This window comes from Cyprinodon tularosa, unplaced genomic scaffold, assembly GCF_016077235.1.
Source record: "Cyprinodon tularosa strain WSP-4 unplaced genomic scaffold, ASM1607723v1 ctg165, whole genome shotgun sequence".
NCBI lineage: Eukaryota > Metazoa > Chordata > Actinopteri > Cyprinodontiformes > Cyprinodontidae > Cyprinodon > Cyprinodon tularosa.
Genome location: NW_024038483.1, coordinates 806,338 through 832,115, shown reverse-complemented (window position 1 = coordinate 832,115; position 25,778 = coordinate 806,338). Strand labels below are relative to the sequence as shown.

Sequence of the window (25,778 nt, the reverse complement as noted above, 5' to 3'; positions counted from 1 at the left end):
GGTGTGAATGTAATGTATAAGTAACCCCTCTTTTTAATGTATAAAGGTTTTTTCAATTTTATTGTTTTATAACCCGCTCTCTGTGGGGCACTGGATGGAAATTAGTCTTTGGCCACAATCTGGGATGTTTACATTCATGTGTTTTTTATGTTTATCAATTAACATGCACTCTCTCTATAAATAAATTAAATGAAATTAAACTGGCCCCCATTAAGTTTCCTCTGGGTTTCCACACAATAGAACAATGGAAGTGTGCCTCATTAAGCACACATTAGATATGCTGTCATAACTCTTTTATAGAAAGAAATGCTTCAAGCACTGACATCTAAGTCAGCACATAAAATAATACTGTACCAAAATTCACATTAAATAAATCCTGTTCATTTATAAAGGGAGATATAGAAATAGACTAATAAACACCATTTGTTGTCATCCTCCTACAATTTGTAAAAAGCAAGTTATAATTTAAATCTCAATTGACATAAAATATTATTTTGATTTTTTTGTTGCATAAAAAAACACGAGGACATGAAGACAAACTTTGCAATAAAGTAAAAAAAACTTCAGTTTCAGCTCAGTTGTTTATTAAAGGCACCAAATGACAGAAAGTACAAAAGCTCCATTAAGAAGTGATGATGCATCACAACAACAACTTGTTGATTTCAACAAGTCACAGTATACTCACAGAGTGTAAAGATCTGAGACACATCTTTTTAAAAGACAAAAGATTTGCTGAATTTTCAAATAAAACTTAATAAACTTCAGTAAAAATAGAGTGACCTTAAAACAGATCAAATTATCCATAAAATCCAATAAAGTAAAAAAGCAACAGTAAAAATTAACTCCTTGTTTTTAAGATAGGCCTATTAATTTTTAAATCAATCAGTTAAATAAAGCCCTTAAAAGGTGATGATAGGTCACATTATGTAACAATCAAGGACATAAAAGGTTAGTATGGAACTTGGATAATGTAAAAAGAACAACATTGTCCTAAAAAAAAGGACAATTTCATTTTTGACCATCATGATCATTATTAAAGAATTTATAGTAAACCATAGAATTACAGAGAAATCAACAGAGACAATAACAAGTTGGTCAATATAACCTGAAAGATATTCAAAGAAAATACTAAGTTATAATTTCCACAGGAAATTTGATCACATGCAAAATAAAAGCCCTATTTAATCAAAGGCTTATTTACTTTTAAAAGAAGTATTTCATAGAAATACATGACATTAAAGTAGACAATGCAGTCTATCAGTCTGGTTTACTTTTTGAGGTAGCAACGTCTCTCTGTTCATGTCTACCACGGTCTCCAGAGGGCGCTGGTATTCGGATGGTTGTCCTTATCAAAGCTTGTCTGGACTGTGGCGTTCGTGGAAGAGAAATCAGCCTCTTGAAGGTTCTCATCAGAGGTAGTCCGCACCTTACTGCAGTGGTTCAGCAGCTGACTCTTGGACTGTGTCTCCAGCTCATCTTTGGACAGGAAGTGCATCACCTCTTGGACACATCTGGAGTAGCCAATATCTGCAGCTCCTGTGTCCACAGCTGGATGTTTCTGCTGTTTCTGCAGTCGTCTGAGGAAGCAGACCGTCATCTCCAGGATGTCAGCTTTCTCCATCTTGGAGTCTGGCTGCTGTTTTAGGAACTCCGGACCCAGGAGTGTCTTGAGCTGCTCAATGCTGCTGTTGATTCGCTCTCTGCGTAATTTCTCCACAAAAGGCTTTCTGAGCTACAGGAATAAGACAAAAAATGGTCATTAAACTAATTCAATTGTGTATTGTTGGTATCAAAAATTGAGAACTCTCCCAAATAATGGTAAACCTTTAATGAATTTTATATTTACCTTGTGGTTCAGAGTAAGATGCTCCTGATGGTTGGCTGGTGCTGCAATGATTTTAGGTGCCATATTTGGATTTGTGTGTTGTAGAGGTCTCTGTGCAGAGTATCTGGTCTCTCCTAGCTTCACTCCCTCTATTTATAGTCCCACCTCACAATCTGAATGTGTGGGTCTTGGTCTGGAAGAAGTTTCCCACAGCCTGAACCAATCAGAGCACAGGACAGAAGATAATAGAAGTCTGCCCTGCCACATGCTCAGTGCTCATGTTAGCAAGGGACAATAGTTTGATCTCAGGGGAACAGGTGGAGAAGTAGTGGGAAATGGAGGGAAAGAGGCACTGAGCTCTGTATAAATCTGGGAAACAAGTGGCTTCTCATGGAGATCACATCTGCTGCTCGAGGCTGAGATCAGTTACATTACCGATCACTTTTCCTCTCCTGCAGGTCAAACCTGATTAACTGTTACTTTGTCTTTTGCACAACATATGTGGGTAGTTTCAGCTTTTTTGTAGTTTCCATAGAATGTTAATCATTTGATTAATTGTAATGTCAAGATCATCAAACTTTAAAATGACCAAGAGATATTGGCTTTGATCTGAGTAAAGAAATCAGGAGCAGGTGTACCAATCAATAGGACTGCTCACATTCCTGGGGCTGGACTGTGAGCAGAAGATTTCTCCCAGTTTCCCACACTCAGTCTTTTATTGGTGTGGTCAGTGCATTACAAAGGGAGTTTGAAAAGAGCCGTGGGTGACAGATGCCGGACGTTTGCTCTAAAAGGGACAGAATCTGATGTCACCAACAATCTGGCGGGAAACAACATGACTGGTTGCCTTTAAAATACTTGAGCTGAACCTTTGGTGACACATCACGTTCAGCTAAGTGTGCCAAACAAAGTTGTTACTGTTGTTATAGAACTATATTAAAGTCACCAACATACAGTTAAAGGTATGTCTCACTAAATTAAACAAATAAGCTAATTTGTAAGATTAAAGTACCCTTTGAAAATAATGACACTCAGTACTTTTGATTAAACCCCAATTTCTATATTGAAAATGATTTTCTAATGGCTGTTATTATTTCAGTCAAGTAAGAAATAAATGAAATGTTTCAGTTGTAATTTCCAACAGATACTAATGAACAAAAAACAAAGGGTTTAAAACTATCTGTGTGTATTTAGTCAATATGCTTATTAGACAAATTTGCCTTTTTATTAATATAACTTCGCAAAGAAAACTATAAACTAACTAGTAAGGATAAACTCAGCATTAATCAGTACTAAAGCTTCTAAAGCTGTGCCTGTTTGTCAAGAGAAATGTACAAGGGCTCGTTGCTTTATTTAAATGTAATGTGCAGTTTATACTTGTTTATAACCACATCAGGAACACTGTATCATTTAATTAAATTATAGGTTTTTTTTAGATTAACATGATAAAAAATGACAAAATATTTCAATGACTGACAAAAAAAAATTGGCTGTTTCTGTATTGATTACATATATTTATTTGGCCCGACTAAACTTGTTTAAAGGGCTGGACAATCATTGCGATAACTTTTAGAAATATCAATCCAATTATGTAATTTGTAAGAAATGTGTATATTCTGCATTCGTCACTTAGGTGTGTTTATAATTGTCTCCCACCATATTTCTTTTATCCTCTGACACTCTTCAATAAGATGTTGGGATCTATTGTCCTTTAGGGACTCTGTGAGTGAATCTCTTCTGGTTTCCCACACTCTGTGCTTTCACTGCTTGAACTAAAGGAACAAAAGGAGTGTGTCTCCTTACCCCTCACATTGGTTCTCCTAAAGGTTTTGATATTCAACACCTGGAGGTAAAGATTGCTCCAGCATAATAAAATCTGTTTTTATTTATTTATTGTTTAATAGTGATACCAGCGTACTGTAACTGCTAGAAAGTCGATTTTACAACTTTCTTACCAGTTTTAGTTAATTATACTGCCGGGCTAAAGAGCAGCATTAGTTTACTTGAGGAATTTAAACTTTACATTCATGGGGAGCTCTATAAGTATTTTTCAACCAGTTAAATTAAGAAGTTTATTTATTGAAAAGCCTCATACAATTCCATGTGCACACATTTCATACCACCGAGCAATAATCATAGCATTAACTGAAATCTGCTGTACAACAGTGTTTATGCATCATGATTACAACTGAATAGCATTTCAAAAATTGAACAAGGGACAACTTGACTTTAAAAATGACTGTTAGGAGCAGTCATAGCTGATAGTAGCTGCTTCTGTATTTAAAATACCTTTTTGAAATATTTGTACAACTATAGTTTTATAAACATTGCTTTAATGACGTCAATGTTTTAAAAGTACACTCATACTAATATATGCGAGTCAATCATTATCTCTACATGTTGCTGGCAGGGTAATGAGGCAGCTGCTTTTGACACGTGCCAAATCCCTTTTGAGAGTAGTTAGCAGGACTGTTTAGACCAATCAAATTGTAGTAATATATGCTTTCCTAGAGCTTTCCCACACTCCTTAAAGGCATGTGCCCAAATATAAAAGTAAAATGTACAGAGTGCACAAGATAAAATTAAACATATAGTCATAATTACAATAGAATACTATAATATAAAATAAAATAGCATAATATAATATAATATAGTAATAGAACAAAATCATATCAGTTGAAGGAAGCATTCATTTTGCTTCTGAGCTTTGCCTGTGCCTCTTGGGGCAAAGGTCCAGCTCTATTGTCCCTCAGCGGTTCTGTGAGTGAACTTCCTCTGGTTTCCCACACTCTGTCTTTTCATTGGTGGGACAATAGACGTGTGCCCCATTAAACCTCCTCACATTAGGCACACTGAGAGGCTTTCATCAAGGGGGAGAGTGTGCCACCCTGTTTTGCATCCAGCATCTGTGTTGATGTGACGTCTTTGGCCAGCAGATATGTTATAGTTTACTGAGGCTAAAACAATCAAGAAGGCATTTTACAAGATCAGTGCTCATGTTTTAGCATGTTTTGCTTCTTGTGCTGAGGTTTGTTTGCAGTCTCAGACTGTGTCCTGCTTAGGATCAGATTTGAAAATATAATTTATTTTCCCTCCTCTTACCCAATGGGATTACTTTCTCTTTATTTCCTTAACTGCAAGGGCAGCGCCTTTGATTTTAGCAAGGCCCCGGATACCACGTCTTCCCATGAATATTGGTTGTCTTTTCTTGGATGGGCTGATTGAAACTAAAATTTTGCCCTCCTGCTTCAGGCTTGATGACAAATAAACAGTCTTTGAAAAAAGGAGTATCATTTTAATGTACTGGTACTAAATCACTGCTGCCAAAAAACAGATGCGTATATAGGACAGATTTATATATTTTAAAGAGCTCCATTGGTTTTACAAAAGAAATCTGTGGATCAAATGTGGCTTATTTAAAACAATTCTCTAAAAAAAGTGGAGGTCAAAATTCTTCCATAGTTAAGTAGCAATTAAATGTGAACTTTTCACCACCCAAAAGCACAGGGTTAGAAAATCACTGATGCTAAATGCAGATTCCACAAAACCAAATTTTAACCAGAATAAGAAAGAAAAAAGCATTTCCCAGTTTGTCCAGAAAGACTTTAAAGATTCTCAAATAGTGGGCTCATAGAGGTGATAAACATTTTAATAACAAAATCCACTGTCTCTTTAATTAAAATCTAACTTATTTGAGAAACATCCACTCATCTACATCTCACCATGGATATTTATGGATGTTGATGACTTCCCACCATCCTGGTCAATCAGATCACCAGAAAAATACAACAAAAGGAGAAATCTGTGGAGTGTGCTTAGAGGTCATGTTAGAGAATGATAAAATTAGGGTCTCAGGGGGTTTAAGCAGAGAGGGAGGGTGCAGGATGAATCTGTGGAAGTGTTGACTTTGCACAGAGATCATATTTGCTTGCTGAAGCAGAAGCTTTCACTGATCTTAAGGTTTTAAACTGGCTTCCTCAACCATTTACCAATACACCTATAGTGCTTTTCATGCATGTTAATAGTTTTTTTTTTTTTATATATATATATATTTCCGTTCCTATTTCCAAATCATATATCCAACTTGCTGCATTCTTCATAAGGATCCCAATGTTTGCAGTTTATTCTTCAACTTATTTAAATTGAAGTTGTTCAAGTACGAGGAGCGCACCTGTGGTACAATCCGCCAGAGCATATCCAAAACTGTAATGAAACTTTGGTTGAAAACTAACCAGCTGCACAACCATAGAAAATTTGTAATTCTGTGCTTTTCTGACGAAAAATTATTCCCTGGTCCAGAGCTCCTTTCCTACCCTCGATAGAGTTCATATTGTTGATCCTGTGAAAAGTGAGGGAATAGGAGGTAGGAGCTACAAATTGCACTATTCCGAATCAATTATCGAAAGCTGATTGAAATGTAACGAACAGTAGAGTTTTGTATGTGATATATGATATCTACTTCCAAAAACAGATGCGTCTGTGAGTAAATAAAAAATGTGTATGCTTGAATTTTAGTGATTTTTTCTTGAGTTACGCAGGTAATTGAGAAACTTTGCCAACAGAACAAGACAATTTAAGTTTACAATAAGAAAAAAACAACTGCAGTCTCCTCAAGTGCATAATAAATAAATATCTTATTTTAAGGATTAAAATGTGCATTTCATTGGCAGATTGTTTTGTTTACCTACATAAATTTAGGGTAAATGTACTTATTTTAAGAAATTTTCACAGTTTTTTTCATTAAGAAAACACTTTTTTTTTCTTAAATACTTAAAACTAAGCTTTTATATAACGTGAAGCTGCAGTAAAATTTCATTGCCGTGTGAAAGAACTGCTTCAAAGTATTTTTTGCTTAAATGTGCATTTCTTTTATAAGCTGCAGTGGCATTTGTTTAACAATCATGTATCATATATAAAGATAATCTTAACTATAAAGATTTAATCATATAATTTAATATCATTTGTGCAATCAAATTTCTTTTTTGTTTTTCTTAAAAAAGATAAACTCTTCTTTGTAGATTGGCAGGCTGTTTTTTTTTATTATTTTTAAGTGACAAATACTGTGAGCAGCAGAAAAAGACTTGACAGCAGCTTTTGTTATGGATACTGACTGTTCCCTCCAACAGGGATCTGACGTCACCACCCATCTGGAGGCAAACAGCGGAACTGATTGACTGCATTAAATCCCTAATAAAATCCTCAAATCAGTTCTGACTGATCAGCTGTAAACAGCCACACTAACTTCTAGAAATAGAAATAATGACTGCAGTTGAAAGTTGTAGATAGCTGTATTATATAGACACAGAAATTATGGCCAGGGAAACATACTACATCACCATGGAAACCACTCAGCTGTTGCAAAGTTCGTCAAATGCTCATCAATTAATTAAAAGCTTTGGCTGTTGTCTTTTTTAACAAAGTAAATGAATGACTCTTTTCCAGCCTCAGTTAAATCTTGCCTTAAATGATTAATGTCATATTAGGAAAATATTCTAATTAACAAAAATAATAATACATTTCATATAGTGAAACCTTTCTTTAGAAATTTGAGAAAGCAAATCATTAGTAATGCAAATAGAGTTAAATAAAAGTTGTTTTTTTTAAATGTTTTAAAAGATAACTTTGTTGTCTGACATTTTTTTATATAATGCTTAAAACAATTACAATGAAAGTATGCTTATCATCAATAGTACGTATATATTTAGGTGATGCCATTTGATTTGGAATAGATAAAAAACATGAATATATAAATACAAAGGGAAGACATAAAGTAATGGGCTATTTCTAAAACAAGAAATGGTGTAACTCTCAAACTGGCATTTAATGAGTTTTGCGTAGGTCTATTTATAGAAATATAAAAATTACCCAAATTGGGTAATTTTTATTTCTGGAAGGCTGCTGAACAACAAATATGATGCTTGAGTCCAGATGTTGACTTTTAAATTAAATTTTAAAACACCTTATTGATCCCTAAGGGGCATTAAAGTGTGACCACAAAATGTCTCCCTTATATTCTCCTTTAATGTTTTGAGAGCACACTAAATTAATTGAAAAGTTTTGTGTTTTCCATCACATTACATTGTTTCTTTAACCAAATGGTCCGAATTAAAAGTTGGCAGCTATTGTTGTTGAAGAAACATGCTCTTTTATTATTCTAACTATAAGACTTTATACACTTTTTCACAATTTTTAAGCTGACATAGGTGGTGACTTTTACTAATTTTATTTTTACATCTTTTTATTCAAATTAGCTGCCTTCACCAATATCAAGTATAATCCTAAACTATTAATTTACACAGAACATTGCAATTATAAACAGTAGTAGTAGTTTTCTTAAGTTTTTAGAAAAAAATGAAGCTTCAGAACTCAACCATTTTTATTATCATAGACCTTCATCCTTTTTTAACGTAAAATACGTATAACTGGATGGCAGAACTGGTCATTAATAAAAAACTGTTCCTGATATTTTTGTAAATATAAGAGCTAAATTTTAGGTTCTGAAGTATTAGTTAATAAGAACTTGTCATGCAAATCAATTCTCATCAGTGTGGACAGGTTAAACACAGCGCTTTATGGCATGTAGGTGAAACAAAGCATAACACCAGCATGTTGGCAAAGGGGATCACTGAAGGAATTTGTATATCATAACTTCATTAAAGCTGTGAATTAAACTCAACCCTCAAAATTAAGGTTTTAGTCATTTTAAAACTAAAGGAATTATACAGTAAAAATGGTTTATCACATTTAAACAATGGCAAGTTAAAGACATAAGGAGAAGAAATACAAACAGAACAGGATTGGTTTTTGTTGCAGTTTTGTTTTTAATAAAAACAAAGTCATTCAAAACGTATGACAAAATGCATGATGATACATCAGAACGATCCTTGGATAACTCTCCAAGACATTTTACTCATAGTGAGTGGAGGAACGACCATCTTTACAAAAGACTTAAATCATCACGAGAAATTTTTTTTCTTTTCATAGAAAACATCGTTGGTATTAAATCTGCACTTCACAGAAGTGGCAAATAAAAAACCTGACCTTAGAACAGATCAGATGTTCATAGTCATGCATCACAATTCAGTACATTTCACAAAGGAATCTTTACAATAAGAAAGCCTTTGATTGAATATATCTCCTTTCTATTAAAAGGAATATAATAACTTCTAGAAAGAAAGTGGTTAATGAACTTCCTGTAGATACAGAAAAAATAAGTCTGCTGTATGAATTAAACCAACATGGTCTATTATGAGATAGATGTTTTCTTATCGTCATGGGAGATATTCACAATTCCTCAGAAAATCTAAGAAACAATCAAAAAGATATTCAGATGAACAAATTAAATGATCTTAAATGTTTGTTCAAGTTCACTTCAACCAATATGGTCTTCTTTAATTTTCCTTAACCATCCCAAATATTTTTGTTGTGTAACAACAGCTGATGTTCTAATAAGAAGAATAAAGGTTTTTCCCTCAAATTCTTTTGAATTTCACAAATTCAGTAAAATCATTAACAATTAATGATCATTCAGATCTCAAAAAAGATCTTTGACTTACTCAGTTTAAGTTAACTGATATATCTTATCCCTAGAAAAGGAGTAAGAAGATTTTAGATTTGATCATTTTGATCAGAAATCTACAGTGATAATGAAATCACAAAGGAACTATAATTGCAGATGCAATCAGATTTTTTTCTATGTACACATATTTCTTTACCAAAAATACATTATTATTAATTTTTCCACAGGAAAGGTAATTAAATGCATAATAAATGCAAAAGATAAGTCTTCTGTTCATCAGAAGGAAGTCCGTAGAACGTAATATAATTCAGTCAAATGATTATTTACCATTATGGCAAAGTAAATGTCTTTGAGTGAATCCAGTCTGTAAGTCTCTTCCAACACCTCTAAGGTGCGCTGTTTTTCTGGTCCCCTTTCTTTACTGAAGGTGGTAGTCCGAATTTAAAGACAGCTACACCTTCCTCAGGTTCTCCTCAGATCACGTCTTGTTGAAGGGGGTTTAACAGTCTTTTCTGGAGCTCTGAAAGGAAGGGCCAACCTCCCGGACGCATCGGCAGTAGCCCTGATCAGCAGCTGCTGAGCCCACGGCTGGATGCTTGCAGTCATCTCAGAAAAGCTTCAAGTCTGGCAGCTTTGAAGAACAGAGGAGACTTGAGTTTCTTGATGCTGCTGAATCCCCACCGTTTTAACTAGAGGTGTTTTGACCTGGAGAAGCAAAAACGAAATCATTAGTAAACGTATTTTTACTATTTACTGCTGATCTAAGGTAACAGAAACCAAAAGAGGTAATTTTGCTTGAATATCATATTTACCTTGTGGTTCAGAATCAGATGCTCCAGAGAGTTGGTCATGGTTGTAGTGATTTTAAGTGCCATGTCTGGATCCCTGTGCTGCAGAGGTCTCATTAGAGAGACTCTGATCTCTGCAAGCTCAACCCTTCCTATTTATAGTCCTGCATCTCCATTTGAATGTGTGGGTCTTGGTTTGGAAGCGGTTTCCCACAGTCGGAACCAATCAGAGCTCAGGAGAAAGGAGAATAGAAGTCTGCCCTGCCACATGCTCAGTGCTCATACAGTGATTCATGCCTTTAAGTCTCAGGGGAGCAGGTGGAGAAGCAACGGTGGGGGTCCATAAGCTCTGAATGAATGTGGGAAAGCAGAGATCATGCTGACGTCTATGACTTACTAAGTACACTCATTAAACATGTGAGAACTCAGTAGGAGAAAAATCCTAGATGGAGCACTGGTATTTAATCAGCTGTATTTTCAAAGATCATTTTTGTCACTCTGTCACATTACTACTTTAATTCTGACAGTTGGTAGAAATTTTAGCCTTGAATTTTAAGAAGTATTATTTATTCATAATCTGTCTAATTGTTGTCGTTTTGCAATAAAACTTGGAATAAGGCTTTGGTACTCAAACTAGTGTGTGTGCATATATTTTAAAACCAAAAGGATTGAACATAGGATTATGCAAACTTGTGCAAAATTATCATGAACTTAAATATTTACGGCTTTCATACTACCTTACAGTATGTAACTTTAAGATGTATGTAGAAGGGATGGGAGATTGGGCATCTTTTCCCCACACATGCCAAATCCCTCAGATTATTATTCTGCTCCAGGAAATGTTAACATAATGGTAAAAATGTAACTTTACGTTATCGCTTTAATCTGCCTTCTAATAGTAAAAACAGAATATGATTTTATAACTGTATTACTAAAAATCCCTCAGAGGTTTTATGAAGCAACAGTTTGTGCTATTCCATTGGCGACTTATGGAGCGTAACGGATGAACAGTTTTCTGTGTCTAACAGTCTGGATTTGGATTTCAGCCTCATGACTTGGATCACTTAATTCGTTTCATTGCCAACGGGTGTGATTTAAAACATCATAACATGATTTTATGACAAACATTTCAGAACAGACAGCAGGACAGGTTGGAAACTCTCCTCTCTGACCCGTTTTGATCAAACGTGTTCAGTGGCCTTCTTCCAGTTCCAGTCCATGCTTCTCAATGTAACGTTTTCTGGCGTATTTATACAACTTCTCTTTTCTTTGTTGAGGAGAACGTTTTCATTTTTGCAACAAGACCAAAGTATTACTGTTGGTACAAAAAAGTAAAGGTTTAACCAGTGATTTAAAGCAAGTGTGCAACATGTTTCTGTAGACCTGTTTCTCCTTGGGTCAGAGGTCTCAATCTATTGTCCCTGAGCGACTTTGAGACTGAGTTTCCTCTGGTTTCCCACACTCTGCCCTTTCAGAACAGGAACAGTGGAAGCGTGCCTCATTATGCATCCAATTAGATACGCTTTCATGCCTCTTTTGAAATTAGGAAATGCTTTAAAACTGATAGTTTTACCGAGACACACAACTGGATCAATCTGATGGAATTCATAGATAGATAGATAGATAGATAGATAGATAGATAGATAGATAGATAGATAGATAGATAGATAGATAGATAGATAGATAGATAGATAGATAGATAGATAGATAGATAGATAGATAGATAGATAGATAGATAGATAGATAGATAGATAGATAGATAGATAGATAGATAGATAGATAGATAGATAGATAGATAGATAGATAGATAGATAGATAGATAGATAGATAGATAGATAGATAGATAGATAGATAGATAGATAGATAGATAGATAGATAGATAGATAGATAGATAGATAGATAGATAGATAGATAGATAGATAGATAGATAGATAGATAGATAGATAGATAGATAGATAGATAGATAGATAGATAGATAGATAGATAGATAGATAGATAGATAGATAGATAGATAGATAGATAGATAGATAGATAGATAGATAGATAGATAGATAGATAGATAGATAGATAGATAGATAGATAGATAGATAGATAGATAGATAGATAGATAGATAGATAGATAGATAGTTTTGTGTAGATTTTTTTAGGTCACCTTTTTAATAGTTTGCTGTGGTGTTATTGAAAATAGCTCTCTACGAACCATATAATACTTTTAGCATCTAATTTTATCCCTATATATTCTTTAAAAAGTTGTCTGATGGAGATTCAGCAGCTCTGGTTCCTTTGTTTTTGCATGAGCAGAAGGTTTCTCTGTTTCCCACATTTGTCTATTGGCGAATGACCAATGTGGTCAGTTCACCACAAAAGGCCTTTAAAGGCAGCTTTGTGACAGATACTGACTGTGTGCCCCAACGCACAATGAGCTGGTGACATCACCATTTCCAATATTTGAAATAAATGTAAAATACTAATATCAGGAGTGCTATTACAGTATAGATAATTGGTGATAAACCATCATTTCTTTTTTATTAACTTTTTTAAGAACTTTCGTTTTAATATTATGAAGGTTTTGCCCAACTATTAATATTATGGCAAAATCCATAAGTATTAAAAGACTGTATCTGTTTTAAAACATTATTCCTAAAGTGATCTATGTCTACTAGAGAGCATTTACTTTTTACTCTCATTCCTCCATATCATCTCTGCAGGACAGAGGGCAGAACCGATTGTCTCTCCAAACCCCTGAGAGTGAGGATTCTTTGCTTTCCCACACTCTGTCCTTTCACTGATTGATCAATGGAAGTGTGCCTTTGTTTGGAAAGACATTTGAACATTTGTTTTGTGCATAGTTTTGAATTCCTCCACTTCACATATCAAAGTGTTTATATTTCTTGAAGCCATCAAAATAACAATGTTTAAAAAAAGAAATAGTCATTTGAACAGTTGAACTTTTCGTGGGGTTTAATTGTAAACACTGTCTCAGCTGTTAACACGTTTTCTGATTTCTGTGTATTAATCAGGTTATTATTTTAGAGAAATGTGTAAATATAAGTTGAACATGCATTGATTTTATTGAAATTCAAACGAGGAATCTAGAAGATTTACATTTTGGCAGTATTAAAGAAGCATTTCATTAAATCAGTAGGTTGCAGATACCCTAAAATATAAAAAAAAAAGGAAAAGAAGAAACAAGACTGGGAGTTTTAAATGGAAAACTCCTCAATATGATGTACGTAATGCAGAAGAGTACAGATGTAGCAGGTGGGATTGCTTTTTTGTGATATTGGTGTGAGTAGAAGGTCTGTCTAAGTTTCCCACACTCATTCCTGCACCAAAGAAAGACTTTTATCAAGGTCGCTGGTCATGTGCTCCTGCAGAGGGAGAACGTTTTACGTCACCAACCATCTGGAGGGAAACCATAGGGTTGCTTGCCTCATATACATATATATAAATGCAAGACAATTAGTTTCAAACACAATGCAGCATATTAAGCACAAACAATATACAACATTTATAGAGTGTGAGAAATAACGTTCAGCTAAAATCTAAAATCAGCTTAAACTTTTCTTTTAAAAGCTCATTTTAAAATGTTGACATACAGTATGTCATTTAAGGAGAACAATAAACATATAAAACAAATTGGTAGAAGCATACTATGTGGATTTTATACTTCGTATTTTTGCGAACACGTTTCTCTGAAGGAAATATATGAGATACGTATTAATTATCCCAAAATTATTCAAGTGTAGGTTTAATTCATGGATTTTAAATAAATAAAACAAAGGCTAACAAAAAAAAAAAGGTTTGATTTTACAATATATCTTACAATAATTTCATTATCAACGTTAACCTCAGAGGTTAGATGGAGTAACCGACTCATGCGTACATTAGTACACAAATATGATATGATGGCTTCTGTGATTCAGAGCTTTTTATATCTAGTGATATTTTACTCCTATTTATTTTCCACAAAATCAAACATGTGTGTTTATAAAAGCATTGCTCTGCTCTCCATCCTTTCAGCTGGTATTCTATTGTCTATATTAGAACGCACAACAGGAGCAGATCAGAAAAGTAAACCCTGCATTGATAAGGAGTAAATACAGACAAATGCTGGTTAGAAATCTAAATTACCAATTTAATTGCTCAATCTAACTAATTCATAGTACTGCTTTATCACCATCTCTCACTATTTCACACTGATTTCTTTTTTGCTTTCAGTAAAAGATAAACATGTCTTCTCTGATCACATAAACCATGATGTGTAATATCTAAAAACAGCAAGTCATAAAAACCTGTTCATTTGATCAGTCATGAAAAGCTTGTTTGCTAAAAGGCTCTGCTTTGTGTTTGCCTTTTCTGAAATGTGTCAGATCATACAGACTCATCATTGCCTTGACGTCAGCCCATTCTGTTCAATCTATTTTTAAGAACACGTCAACTATGAACAGTGTTTAATATAGAAATAACAAACAGATTGAGGTTGAAGCCAGCAGTCATATAACGCCACCACATGATGATGTGGAAAGAATGATCTCTGGAGGAATCAGCATGTCCATACTGCTGTAAGGCTGTGCTTTGAAAGAAGAATACACTCTAAGGGAAATGCTGGTTATTTTTATCTTTTTAATAATAAATCAGAATTAACTTGCAATAATGACACATGACCATGATGACACATCATAACTGGGAGAAATCTCAGACATTTTGACACTTCGGAAGAGAAAATGTCTTTCTTAGGTATGAACGTTGACACAGTGTATCATTCTTTTCTATTAAAGTAATATCTAAATAAATTTTCATAACATGCACTTAACATAAAATCAAACATGTATTTTAGTCACATAAATCATTAGTATTATATCATCTATCTTTACAATGCACAGAAAATAAATTCACATTCTGTATGTACAGGAAGAGCATGTACAGGAAATTCACAGAAACCACCTACAGTGAGATTGATGGTCCATAAATGTTTGACTTTTTCCTATTTCTAAAGATAGTTTTCTGACTAATCCAGAAAATAAAGTATTTTGGAAAACATTATCAATTTAATTTATTCTTTAAATTCAGAAAAAACATGAATAAAAGATGTATTTCCTCTTAATGTGGATCAGTTTGGTCTGTTACTACAGTTATTGTGCTGTAGAGGTGTTGAATCTCAGATTTCAAAACAGTGTTGATTTTTGTTTAAGGCCTTGCAATTGTAGATCTCAAAAAAAAAAAAAAGTATGTTAAAGCTAAGCTGTATTAGGTCTAATAAGAACAATGTCCTCAAAATAGGGTGATTTTATCATTGATCACTATGATCAGTTGTCTACAAATAATAGTTAAAATGACCATATGAATTAAAAGGAATCCAAATAACAAACTGTCAGCTTTGGTTTGTACAACATCCGCACTTATCCCTATCTTAGAATAAAACATATTGATGCAATTTTCAATTACTCAGAATTAGTATTGTGAGTACTTCTGGAAGTAGTCTGTAGGTTTCAACTATGGCCTTCAGGTGGCGCTGTTTAGACTTTTTGTTTTAATTGATGCTGGTCTGGGCTGGATAGAAAATCTTCCTATATGAGAGGAAGCCTTGTGTTTGTAGAAGTGATGCTGTGTTCTTTTCCAAGTTTGTGTCTTCAGTTTTTCTTTGTCTAGGAAGTATTTCCTGGAGTATCTCTTAAAGCAACATGCTGAGGGCTACTGCTGTTGCCTCTGCAGCCATCTCAGACAGTAAACTGTCCTTTACAGCATGACCTCTGGACTCAGGAGAGATTTATTCTGCTGCAGGCTGGTGATTTGGTCCCTGCATAACTTTTCATCAACATATTACATGTTAGAGAAAAAGTACAATTTCAGTTAATCTTATATTTAACTTATGGATCAGAGTCAGACCCCCCCTGAGTGTCAATGTAGCAGTGATTGGAGGCGCTGTGTCTGTGGAGACTGATCTCTACTGGCCTCATGCTTTCTTTGATATAGTGCCACATCTTATTTAAAAATATGGACCTCGGTCTTGTTGAAGTTTCTAATGCTTTTAACCAATCAGAGCTGAGAGAAGAGAGTTTTCCCCTGCCTCATGCTTATTAGCCATCTGTTGGACATAGAAACTTGATCTCAGGGGAACAAGTGGAGGAATGCAAAACAGATTTGCAGATGAAATATTTTCTTAAATCAGATACAGTGAATTATTAAGTAGGTTATGTGTTTGACTTTTTAATTGTTTGCAGTTCTAGTCAAACTCTTGGGTTTTACAAAAATGTGTAGCATGTAATTTTTTTTATTTTGTATAAATGTTGGGGGGGCTTTAGATAACTATTGTGTTAGTTATTTCACTGAGAAACTTTCTCACACTCATTAATTATATTGTGGGTCTAAACCAGAAGGAAAACTGTGCTTTTGTGTTTTAAGCCATAATGCTCATGTAATGTTCCTCAACTATTGATAATAGTTTAACCAAAACCTGAGCAAAATTATCAGGTTAATAACTTTATAACTTTTATTTCATGTTAAAAATAGGTTCAAATGCATAAGCAAATGTAGCAACCTGAAACCTTCTCCTTGTTACTGCTTCACATTTTAGAGATATTGGTCTGATAAAAGGGGAAAAAACATTTATAATGTTTCTGTAAACTGTAAAAAAAATATGATGGTTGGTAAGAAATAAATTAAGACTCTTTCACATTCACTCATACTCAGAATAGAAACATATTTATAGGTATATTACATAAGGTGCACATAAACCTTGTTATATTCCAACATATAGTTTGGTGTTCTCCCAACGTGGGAAGAAAAATGAGCTGCTAAGGAACATTTGGAACATTTAGGATCTTATATTCCTTAAGCAGATTTAAAGGTGGCTTGAGAAAGCTTCCATTAGGAGGACAATCAGCAGGTGTTGATCACAGAATCTCATGGATGACCTTATTGTTTGTTTTTAAAGCTCTTGCCCAAATTTCTGATTTATTGAGTTTCTGGCTATGTGGCAAAACACTGTTTGTCCCAGCTCCTCTTAAAAATCTCAACAACTAAATATAAACATTGAGGTGAGCAGGCCGTCTTAGTAGCTGCACCCAGACACTAGAACCAGCTCCCTCTGTACAATGTCAATGAAGGCAACTCAGTTTAATTCAAAAGGAAACTTCTATGTGCAAGTCAATCAGATTTTATTGAATTTGTGCAAATAAACTTAAATAAAGTAATCGAAACCCCTGTTGAGTTCCAAAAAATGACAATTCATAACAACAAATTGGGTTAATCTCTAAGACACTTGAATGAGCAGTAGGACAGTCGTCTTCACAAAAGACAGGAACATTATATGAGAAAACATTTCTCAAATGGATATATTGGCTTAATACCAAAGCCAAAAATGATCTTAAAATAGATTATAAAAGTGTATCACAAAGTGATAAGGGCAGGTTTTCAAAATGAAAATACCAGTTTACATTTCAGACACAATCATGCTTCCTTGATCTCTTTTTAAACAAAATGTGGTAAAAATCAAAGATTAAAAAAATGCAGTGATTAAATATTTCCATTGGAAACAAATTCAAAGTGCAGGAAGGTATATTTCAGCTGTCCTCGGTACAGTCACACTGGAAGACAGTTTTGAGACAAAAGGCGCACAAACACCTAGATCTAACAGATCAAAAGTTTCTGAAATTGACTATTGTTTCAATCATTTCAACAATCTTCAGTATATACAGAAAAATTAGTCTTTGAATTTCAAACACTCCAGTTATTTATCTTTGACCAGCATGGTCTGTAACATACATTTAGATCTGATAAGAGATCAATGTAGAGTGGCCAGATCTTTCCATAGGAAAGAAAAATGTAAAAGGGCACATAGGTGCACTTTGGGTAAAGTCAGTGTGAAACAAATTAATAATTTTTAGAATGAACAGAACAATTAAATTTTGAAATTCACTAGTTTTGTGGTCATTAATATTTGAAATAATATGAAATGAATTGTTGTAATTTCCTAAGGAAATATCATTATATTATAGAGTTCCATTAAAAGCCAACAATGCAGCTAAACAATGTCCGACCAATGTGGTCTCATTAATGTTTTCTTTTCTTGCATCAAATCTGTAAGTATCCACCATGGCCTCCAGATGGCGCTGTTGACCCAACTCCTGTCTATTGGCGCCACTGTGGAGCTCAAAGCAGAGGTCAGCCTCTCCAAAGTCCTTCAGAGTAAAAAAAAAACTTGAAGCTTGTTGGATTAGTTCAGGAGCTTCTCTGGAACCGTCTTCACTCTGACTTTGATCAGAAGATGCATCACCTCTTTGACACACCTAGTGCTGCTTCTGCAGTCGCCTTAGGGAGCAGACTGTCATCTCCAGGATGTCTAATTATCCAGCTTGAAGTCTGGTTGCTTTTTGAGGAACTCTGAACCCAGCAGTGTCTTGAGCTGCTCCATTGTGTTATTTATTTAATCTCTGTGCTGCTTCTCTGCAAGAGTCTTTCTGAACTGCAAAATAAGAACAAAGTTATTAGTATACATTCCAGTAAGTAGTGTTGCTATTATCAAAAATGTATTTGAAGTTGTGCATTGAAAGGTGGATCTGGTATTCACCTTGTTATTCAGAGTAAGGTGCTCCTAAGAGATGGTCGTTGCTGCAGTGATTATAGGTCCCATGGTTGGATGTCTTTGAAGTAGAGTTCTTCTAGAGACATTCTGCTCTCTGTTGGCTTGTTGTAAAATACAACACAGCACTCTTATTTATAGTCCCCCATCTCCATCCCGATGTGTGGGTCTTAGTCTGGAAGTAGGTTCCCACAGTCTGAACGAATCAGAGCTCAGCAATAGAGTGAATAGAAGCCTGCCCTGCCACATGGGGTGTGCTTGTGTTATTAGAGGACAATAGCTTGATCTAAATGGGAACAGGTGCACAACTGGGGGTGGTTGTCTTTGAATGTGGGAAGGTTGTAACTTTTTATAGAGAGCGATTGACTTCTTGATCAGCATGATTTATCACACACCCATCATTTCAACACGGATGGAAAAAACAAAAACTGAAACTTTTATATCCTGTCAGTTTAGGGAAAAGAGACGATTGCATTAATTTCTGGAATAATCTCTTCTTCTTTCAGCAGTTACTTATGTTGGTTTTTGGTTGATCTTGTCTAGGTAAATTCTATAACACTTTTGAGAATTAAAATGTATTTATATATATAATAACTTTATATAGCTTAAATCAGCTTTTCATATTTACTGAAAAATCTCTATTATTTCTGTTTTTAAATCTATCTTGTTTTATTTTTGTTGAACGAGTGGACCATCTTTCTCAGTTTCCCACTCCTTCCAAAATGTGGCCAGTGCTCTACAAAGGAACTTTCAATGCATGTCTTGCAACAGATGTGCTCACAGGGCGAGAGCGACACCAGGAACCATCTGGAGGGAAGCCACCTGATTGGTTGTCCTAAACTATATGCTTTGATAGTTTTAAATTAACGTGATTGTCTATTTAAAAATTACCAAATGTTTATTAATGTCTGTTAATGTTTTAAAAAATGTTTCCCCCCTTAATTTAGATGGTTCAAATTCCAAAACACTATTCTGAGCAGTGATCAGAGCAGATGTTCTCAAACAGTTTGCCAGAAGATGTCAGCTGCTTGTGTTGATTAAAATGCAAATTAATATGAACTTTGACTTTCAGCCTTGGAGATTTTCCCATGTTGTCTTGACAGAAAGTTTTGGCATTTATTCTCATAAGTAAACCCATATTTAGATTACATTTATTTGAAAATTATTTAAAGTTCTTTTTGAAGCTTTGGAAAATCAAACTAGTGCACTGGAGAAGATTTTGCAACCAGGTAACATTGCAAAACAGTAAAGTAATAAGTCTTAAAGTGTATAGTTGAAATGTGCATTAATAAAATATTATTATCTAAGTCACTATCAGGTTATGTCCTGCTATTGAAAATAGAATAAATACACTTTTTTATTTAAGTTAAAACACTTGTGTAGCTTATCTATAATGCTGCTTCCAAAATGAACTTCTACTGTTGATTGAAACAACCCAAATAGAAAATCCAACTGGGCTATGCTTTTGTTGATCATAAGAAAGAACATAAACCTATAATAGAGTTAGAAATATATGATGATTGGAGGAATTAATCTGTATCACAAGCATGAGGGGATATGTTCATTTTTTCTTCCCAAACGAGATATTATTCCTGCAAAGAATTTCATTTTTTTCTTTGAATATTCTCTGAACAAATACGATCCAAGTTTAGAAGGGACTGTTAGTGTCTCCTATGGGCACGGGAGGGCGCTGTTGGCAGCATCATGTATACAGGTGCTGGTCATAAAATTAGAATATCATGAAAAAGTAGATTGATTTCAGTAATTCCATTTAAAAAGTGAAACTTGTATATTATATTCATACATTACATACAAACTTATATATTTCAGATGTTTATTTTGTTTAATTTTGATGATTACAAATGACAACAAATGAAAATCTCAAATTCATCATATCAGAAAATTAGAATATTGTGAAAAGGTTCAAAATTGATGGCCCCTGGTACCACACTCTAATCAGCTAATTAACTCAAACCACCTGCAAAAGCCTTTAAATGGTCTTTCAGTCTAGTTCTATAGGCTACACAATCATGGGGAAGACTGCTGACTTGACAGTTGTCCAAAAGACGACCATCGACACCTTGCACAAGGAGGGCAAGACACAAAAGGTCATCGCTAAAGAGGCTGGCTGTTCACAGAGCTCAGTGTCCAAGCACATTAATAGAGAGGCGAAGGGAAGGAAAAGATGTGGTCGAAAAAAGTGTACAAGCAAGAGAGATAACCGCACCGTGGAGAGGATTGTGAAACAAAACCCCTTCAAAAATGTGGGGGAGATTCACAAAGAGTGGACTGCAGCTGGAGTGAGTGCTTCAAGAACCACCACACACAGACGTATGAAAGACATGGGTTTCTGCTGTCGCATTCCTTGTGTCAAGCCACTCTTGAACCACAGACAGCGTCAGAAGCGTCTAAAGAGAAACAGGACTGGACTGCTGGTGAGTGGTCCAAAGTCATGTTCTCTGATGAAAGTAAATTTTGCATTTCCTTTGGAAATCAAGGTCCCAGAGTCTGGAGGAAAAGAAGAGAGGCACTTCATCCAAGTTGCTTGAAGTCCAGTGTAAAGTTTCCACAGTCAGTGATGGTTTGGGGTGCCATGTCATCTGCTGGTGTTGGTCCATTGTGTTTTCTGAGGTCCAGGGTCAACGCAGCCACATACCAGGAAGTTTTAGAGCACTTCATGCTTCCTGCAGCTGACCAACTTTTTGGAGATGCAGATTTCATTTTCCAACAGGACTTGGCACCTGCACACAGTGCCAAAGCTACCAGTACCTGGTTGAAGGACCATGGTATCCCTGTTCTTAATTGGCCAGCAAACTCTCCTGACCTTAACCCCATAGAAAATCTATGGGGTATTGTGAAGAAGAAGATGCAATACACCAGACCCAACAATTCAGAAGAGCTAAAAGCCACTATTAGAGCAACCTGGGCTATCATAACACCTGAGCAGTGCCACAGACTGATCGACTCCATGCCACGCCGCATTGCTGCAGTAATACAGGCCAAAGGAGGCCCAACTAAATACTGAGTGCTGTACATGCTCATACTTTTCATGTTCATACTTTTCAGTTGGCCAACATTTCTATAAATCCTTTGTTTTTATTGGTCTTCAGTAATATTCTAATTTTCTGATATGATGAATTTGAGATTTTCATTTGTTGTCATTTGTAATCATCAAAATTAAACAAAATAAACATCTGAAATATATGAGTTTGTATGTAATGTATGAATATAATATACAAGTTTCACTTTTTAAATGGAATTACTGAAATCAATCTACTTTTTCATGATATTCTAATTTTATGACCAGCACCTGTAATTTACTCATGTGGATTGTTGAGAAGAGATGTTAGCCCTGCTCAGATTCTCCTCAGAAAAAAAAAAAACCCTGCAGTTAGGAATAATGTTTGCATCTAATTTACTCTCGTTTCTTTGGATCAGCAGGCCACTCATATATTAAGCAAGCTGAATCCTCCTCTTATAAAGATGAAAAATAAAACTTAATCTGAGAAATGTACTAAAAATATCTTGCTTCTTTAAATGAGGGAATTTATTTGTTCGATAAGAAAGTAGAAAATCCTTCAGACTACAGATTCTACAGACAGAAATAGGTTGAATATAACACCTAGTATTTCTGTGTTTTAGTTTAAAAAATGTCACCTAATGGGAGGGTCAAATCCAAAAGGATTTATACCTACTGAAGATTTATCTTTGAAATTATTTTCATCCATCTATTCCCTCTGATATGATACCTATGAGGCACCTCTCATGATTTTTTTTTTTTTTTTAAAGAAATTATTCTAAAAAATATGATATAAACCATCAGTGGCTGTTCTAGACCAAATAGGGCCAGTATTGGGCCAGCATGTTATCATGGGAGCACAGAAAAACATAAAAGAAAAATAAAACAGAGCAATAATTCATCATTTAAAATAGATTAAGAGACCACAGAAAAAAGGAGCTACTAGTGGCTCTGCTCTGAATGAAGTCATATGTTCACATGATTTAGTTTAATCACATTTTTTGTTAGAAAATTTTGCTTTTTGTTGAGAAACTGTTCATTTTACTTGGTTAAAAAAAAAAACGTACCGTAAAAAAATGCAACTAAAATAATAAGTTGGTAAAAAAGAAAAAAAAACAACAACAAAAAGATCAAATAAAGCAGTTATTTCTAATATTAGGGCATTGTATATTAATCATTTACAAATATAGCATATTTCTGACTTATTTCGAAAGAAAATTCCCTCATTTAACCAATTTAGAATAAGAACTGAAATAAAACTGATCAATTCAGCTTAAACTTTTTTTTTGTTATGTTTTTAGTCTGGTTCAAAATAACCTTAAGCAGATTAAAACTGTAAACCTCTCTGCCATTTTAATTCACAATTAAAACAGAACATTAAATAAAAATATGTTAAATGGTTTCTAGGGCCCTATTACTGTTCCAATGCATACAATCATTCATTTTTTATTTTTTATTTTTTTTTGTATAATAAGTATATCTTTAGTACAGGAGTCATAATAGGTTCTAAAGCCAGTTCCTGGAGGAGCATTGGCCGCTGTTGGCCCTTTTTCTGGAACCAGCCATCAAAAAATTATTATTGATCATCTTTATGTATTTGCCTTTTCCAATGATATTTATCTTAAAAGGCATCCCTGCTATTTCCCAGCCTTAACTCCAACCATCTTACTGTAACTTCAACCATAGAGCTTCAACACATTCAAGTCAGAAGAAAGATGCTAAATATCTTAGATTATTTAAAACCTTAATCTCAAATGATTATGATTTAGGGCTTAGATGTATGAGTGAATTTAATATAAAAATAAACCTGAAAACAGTGTCATAGCTAATTAAAATCTCTTTATTACAATCACATGTACATCATCATATTTCAAAAAGCTTGCCATAGTGAAAAGTACATGTATCCTACACAGACAGATGTTTTTGGTATTGCAGGCTGGATGGAGGGATTGTCAGATGGAGTAGAACAAGTGTTTTTTGTTCACCAGCAGCAAGTGTCTCCGCTCGAGTGTGCTTTTAATTTCACATCCAATGAGGACAGAGGCGCTATTTTCAGCCATCTGTGTCCTCGTGTAACGTAAGCAAAGAGGGTGAGGGGGGGTGGGCGGCAGGGAAAATTTCTCTCTTCGTCATCCATTATTCAGACTGCTTGAATCACAACCGAGAGAGTTAGAGAGAGGAATATAGAAATAAAGTCCAAGTATTCTGTTGCTTAACCACCATGTTCTCTGTTTACCTTAGGTCAAACCTATCAAATTTTAATGCAATCCAAAAAGAGATCATATATACAAAGGCTGAAAGAAATGCAAAGTTTAACTAAATTGACTCAATCCAGAATACATAATAAATTAATCTGGTGCCACTGTTAGTCCGACATGCTATCATGGTGATTTTTTTTTTTTTTTCAGTTTCAAACAACCCATTCTCTACACGTTTACTATCCCCTGAGGTGACAATTAGTTAAAATCCTCAAAATAATATATATTTTAGTTCAGCAGCATCATTTTATCTAATTGAGACTAAATCAAATCTTTAACTTGAGGAAAATTTTATTTAGGAAAAATAAAAAAAAAAATGCATTTGTTTTTCTAATAAATTAACATCAGCGTCCCAATTCTTGTCGATTATTGCAATTATCTGCCTGGATTTGGAAAGAAACCCCATCCAAGCCAGCCAGATGTTGCAATCTTTACAATATTTTTATCTTTAAGTTAGAAAATGGCTACAAGAAATTAGCTACTTGCTAACAGGTTACACAATAGGCTGGGAGAGGATCCAATTTTAGCTTTCCACATCACATAGTCATGAGAATGGTGGAGGAGATCAATTAGTATAAATTCAGTATTAAATTTAGTATTAAAACAGCAGCATAGATCACACATCTTCATAACAATTTATTTTAAGGATTTTGTGCCAATGTTTTACCTGGGGTTTTTCTGAATGCAGTGGTTAATTTATTTAAAAGGTAGTCATGTTTTATGCAGACTCATCCTGGGAATTTATGACACATTATTTATAATGAAGGGTTGGATATTTCTGAACCAAAATATGAAATCCTCATCAATTAATTAGAACATGAGTAGGCTTCTTTTTTTCTTTTTTTTTTAGGTTAAGGGACCTTTTCAAAATAATAACCTTTTTAAAAAAGCAGTTTTATTGGTCTCATCTAAACTATTAATTCTGACTGTGAAATTTTCACTAGTTTTAAGTAGAAAATCTTTAACTAGAAGCAAATACTAAATATGACTTTACATCATCATTGATTATGTATTTGCATTTCAAATGATTTTCATTTAAATAAGACACGTGTTTCTGATTAGAAATGGCATGGAAATTTTTCAAAATTATTTGATACTGGGATTCTGGGGGGAAAAGATAATTGACATGTAAACAAGAATTTGTGTTTAACATAAAACTTCTTAATCAATGCGACTGATGTCTGCCTTCAGTGTTTAATGGCTGAGAAATATTTAGGTCAAAATTAAACATAACTGCAAATCTAAACCTACCAAATGACAATTTTGAACCATTACAAAATATCTGCCTCTTTTCTTTATAGTAACATATTTAAATGAGTGAATATTTTAAAGAGAGAAAATAGGTTAGAGCTTTACACTGCATAAACTAGTTTGTCAGTAGTTCTTTTTTTACTGATTATGTAACGAATGAGAAAAAATAATCAGTTTGAACATTTTTACATCAGCAACTACCACGGAGTGGAGCAATTTCGCTTTCTAAAGCCAAAGTTGATAACAAAAACAACTGATGTAACTTAAAATATAATAAAAATGGAGTCCACTTGCACATTTCTGACAAATTTTTCAGCCAAAGAAAAAAAAAGCATATCCAAAGTCTGTGTAACCTGGGATATGTTTTTAAATCATCAGTTTTATTATGCAATCGGTGATATTTTCAAAATCATAAACAAGAAAGGGCAAGAGGGCATCATTCTAAATTGTTGTTTCCATCACTTTTTTTTATCATAAAATAGTTAATATCTGGGTCGACCTCATTCCAAACAGCCAGATGCAAAAAAAAATTTC

General features: G+C 34.3%; 1 protein-coding gene and 2 long non-coding RNA genes across 3 annotated transcripts; all 3 read right to left on the bottom strand.

Annotated features, from left to right (window-relative positions):
- Nucleotides 1–562: 562 nt before the first annotated feature.
- Nucleotides 563–2,008, bottom strand: LOC119780722 (transcription factor HES-5-like). Its single transcript, XM_038280861.1, has 2 exons — nucleotides 1,847–2,008; nucleotides 563–1,732 (listed from the first exon to the last, which is right to left on the bottom strand). Exons 1-2 carry the CDS (start codon nucleotides 1,907–1,909, stop codon nucleotides 1,304–1,306), a joined length of 492 nt encoding a protein of 163 aa, XP_038136789.1. The 5' UTR covers nucleotides 1,910–2,008; the 3' UTR covers nucleotides 563–1,303.
- Nucleotides 2,009–8,622: 6,614 nt separating this feature from the next.
- Nucleotides 8,623–10,304, bottom strand: LOC119780718. The gene is made up of 2 exons (XR_005280439.1): nucleotides 10,157–10,304; nucleotides 8,623–10,049 (listed from the first exon to the last, which is right to left on the bottom strand). It is a non-coding gene; the product is annotated as an uncharacterized LOC119780718 (long non-coding RNA).
- An 8,255-nt stretch (nucleotides 10,305–18,559) lies between these two features.
- LOC119780721 lies at nucleotides 18,560–19,015 on the bottom strand. The gene is made up of 2 exons (XR_005280440.1): nucleotides 18,705–19,015; nucleotides 18,560–18,599 (listed from the first exon to the last, which is right to left on the bottom strand). It is a non-coding gene; the product is annotated as an uncharacterized LOC119780721 (long non-coding RNA).
- Between the last annotated feature and the right edge of the window lie 6,763 nt (nucleotides 19,016–25,778).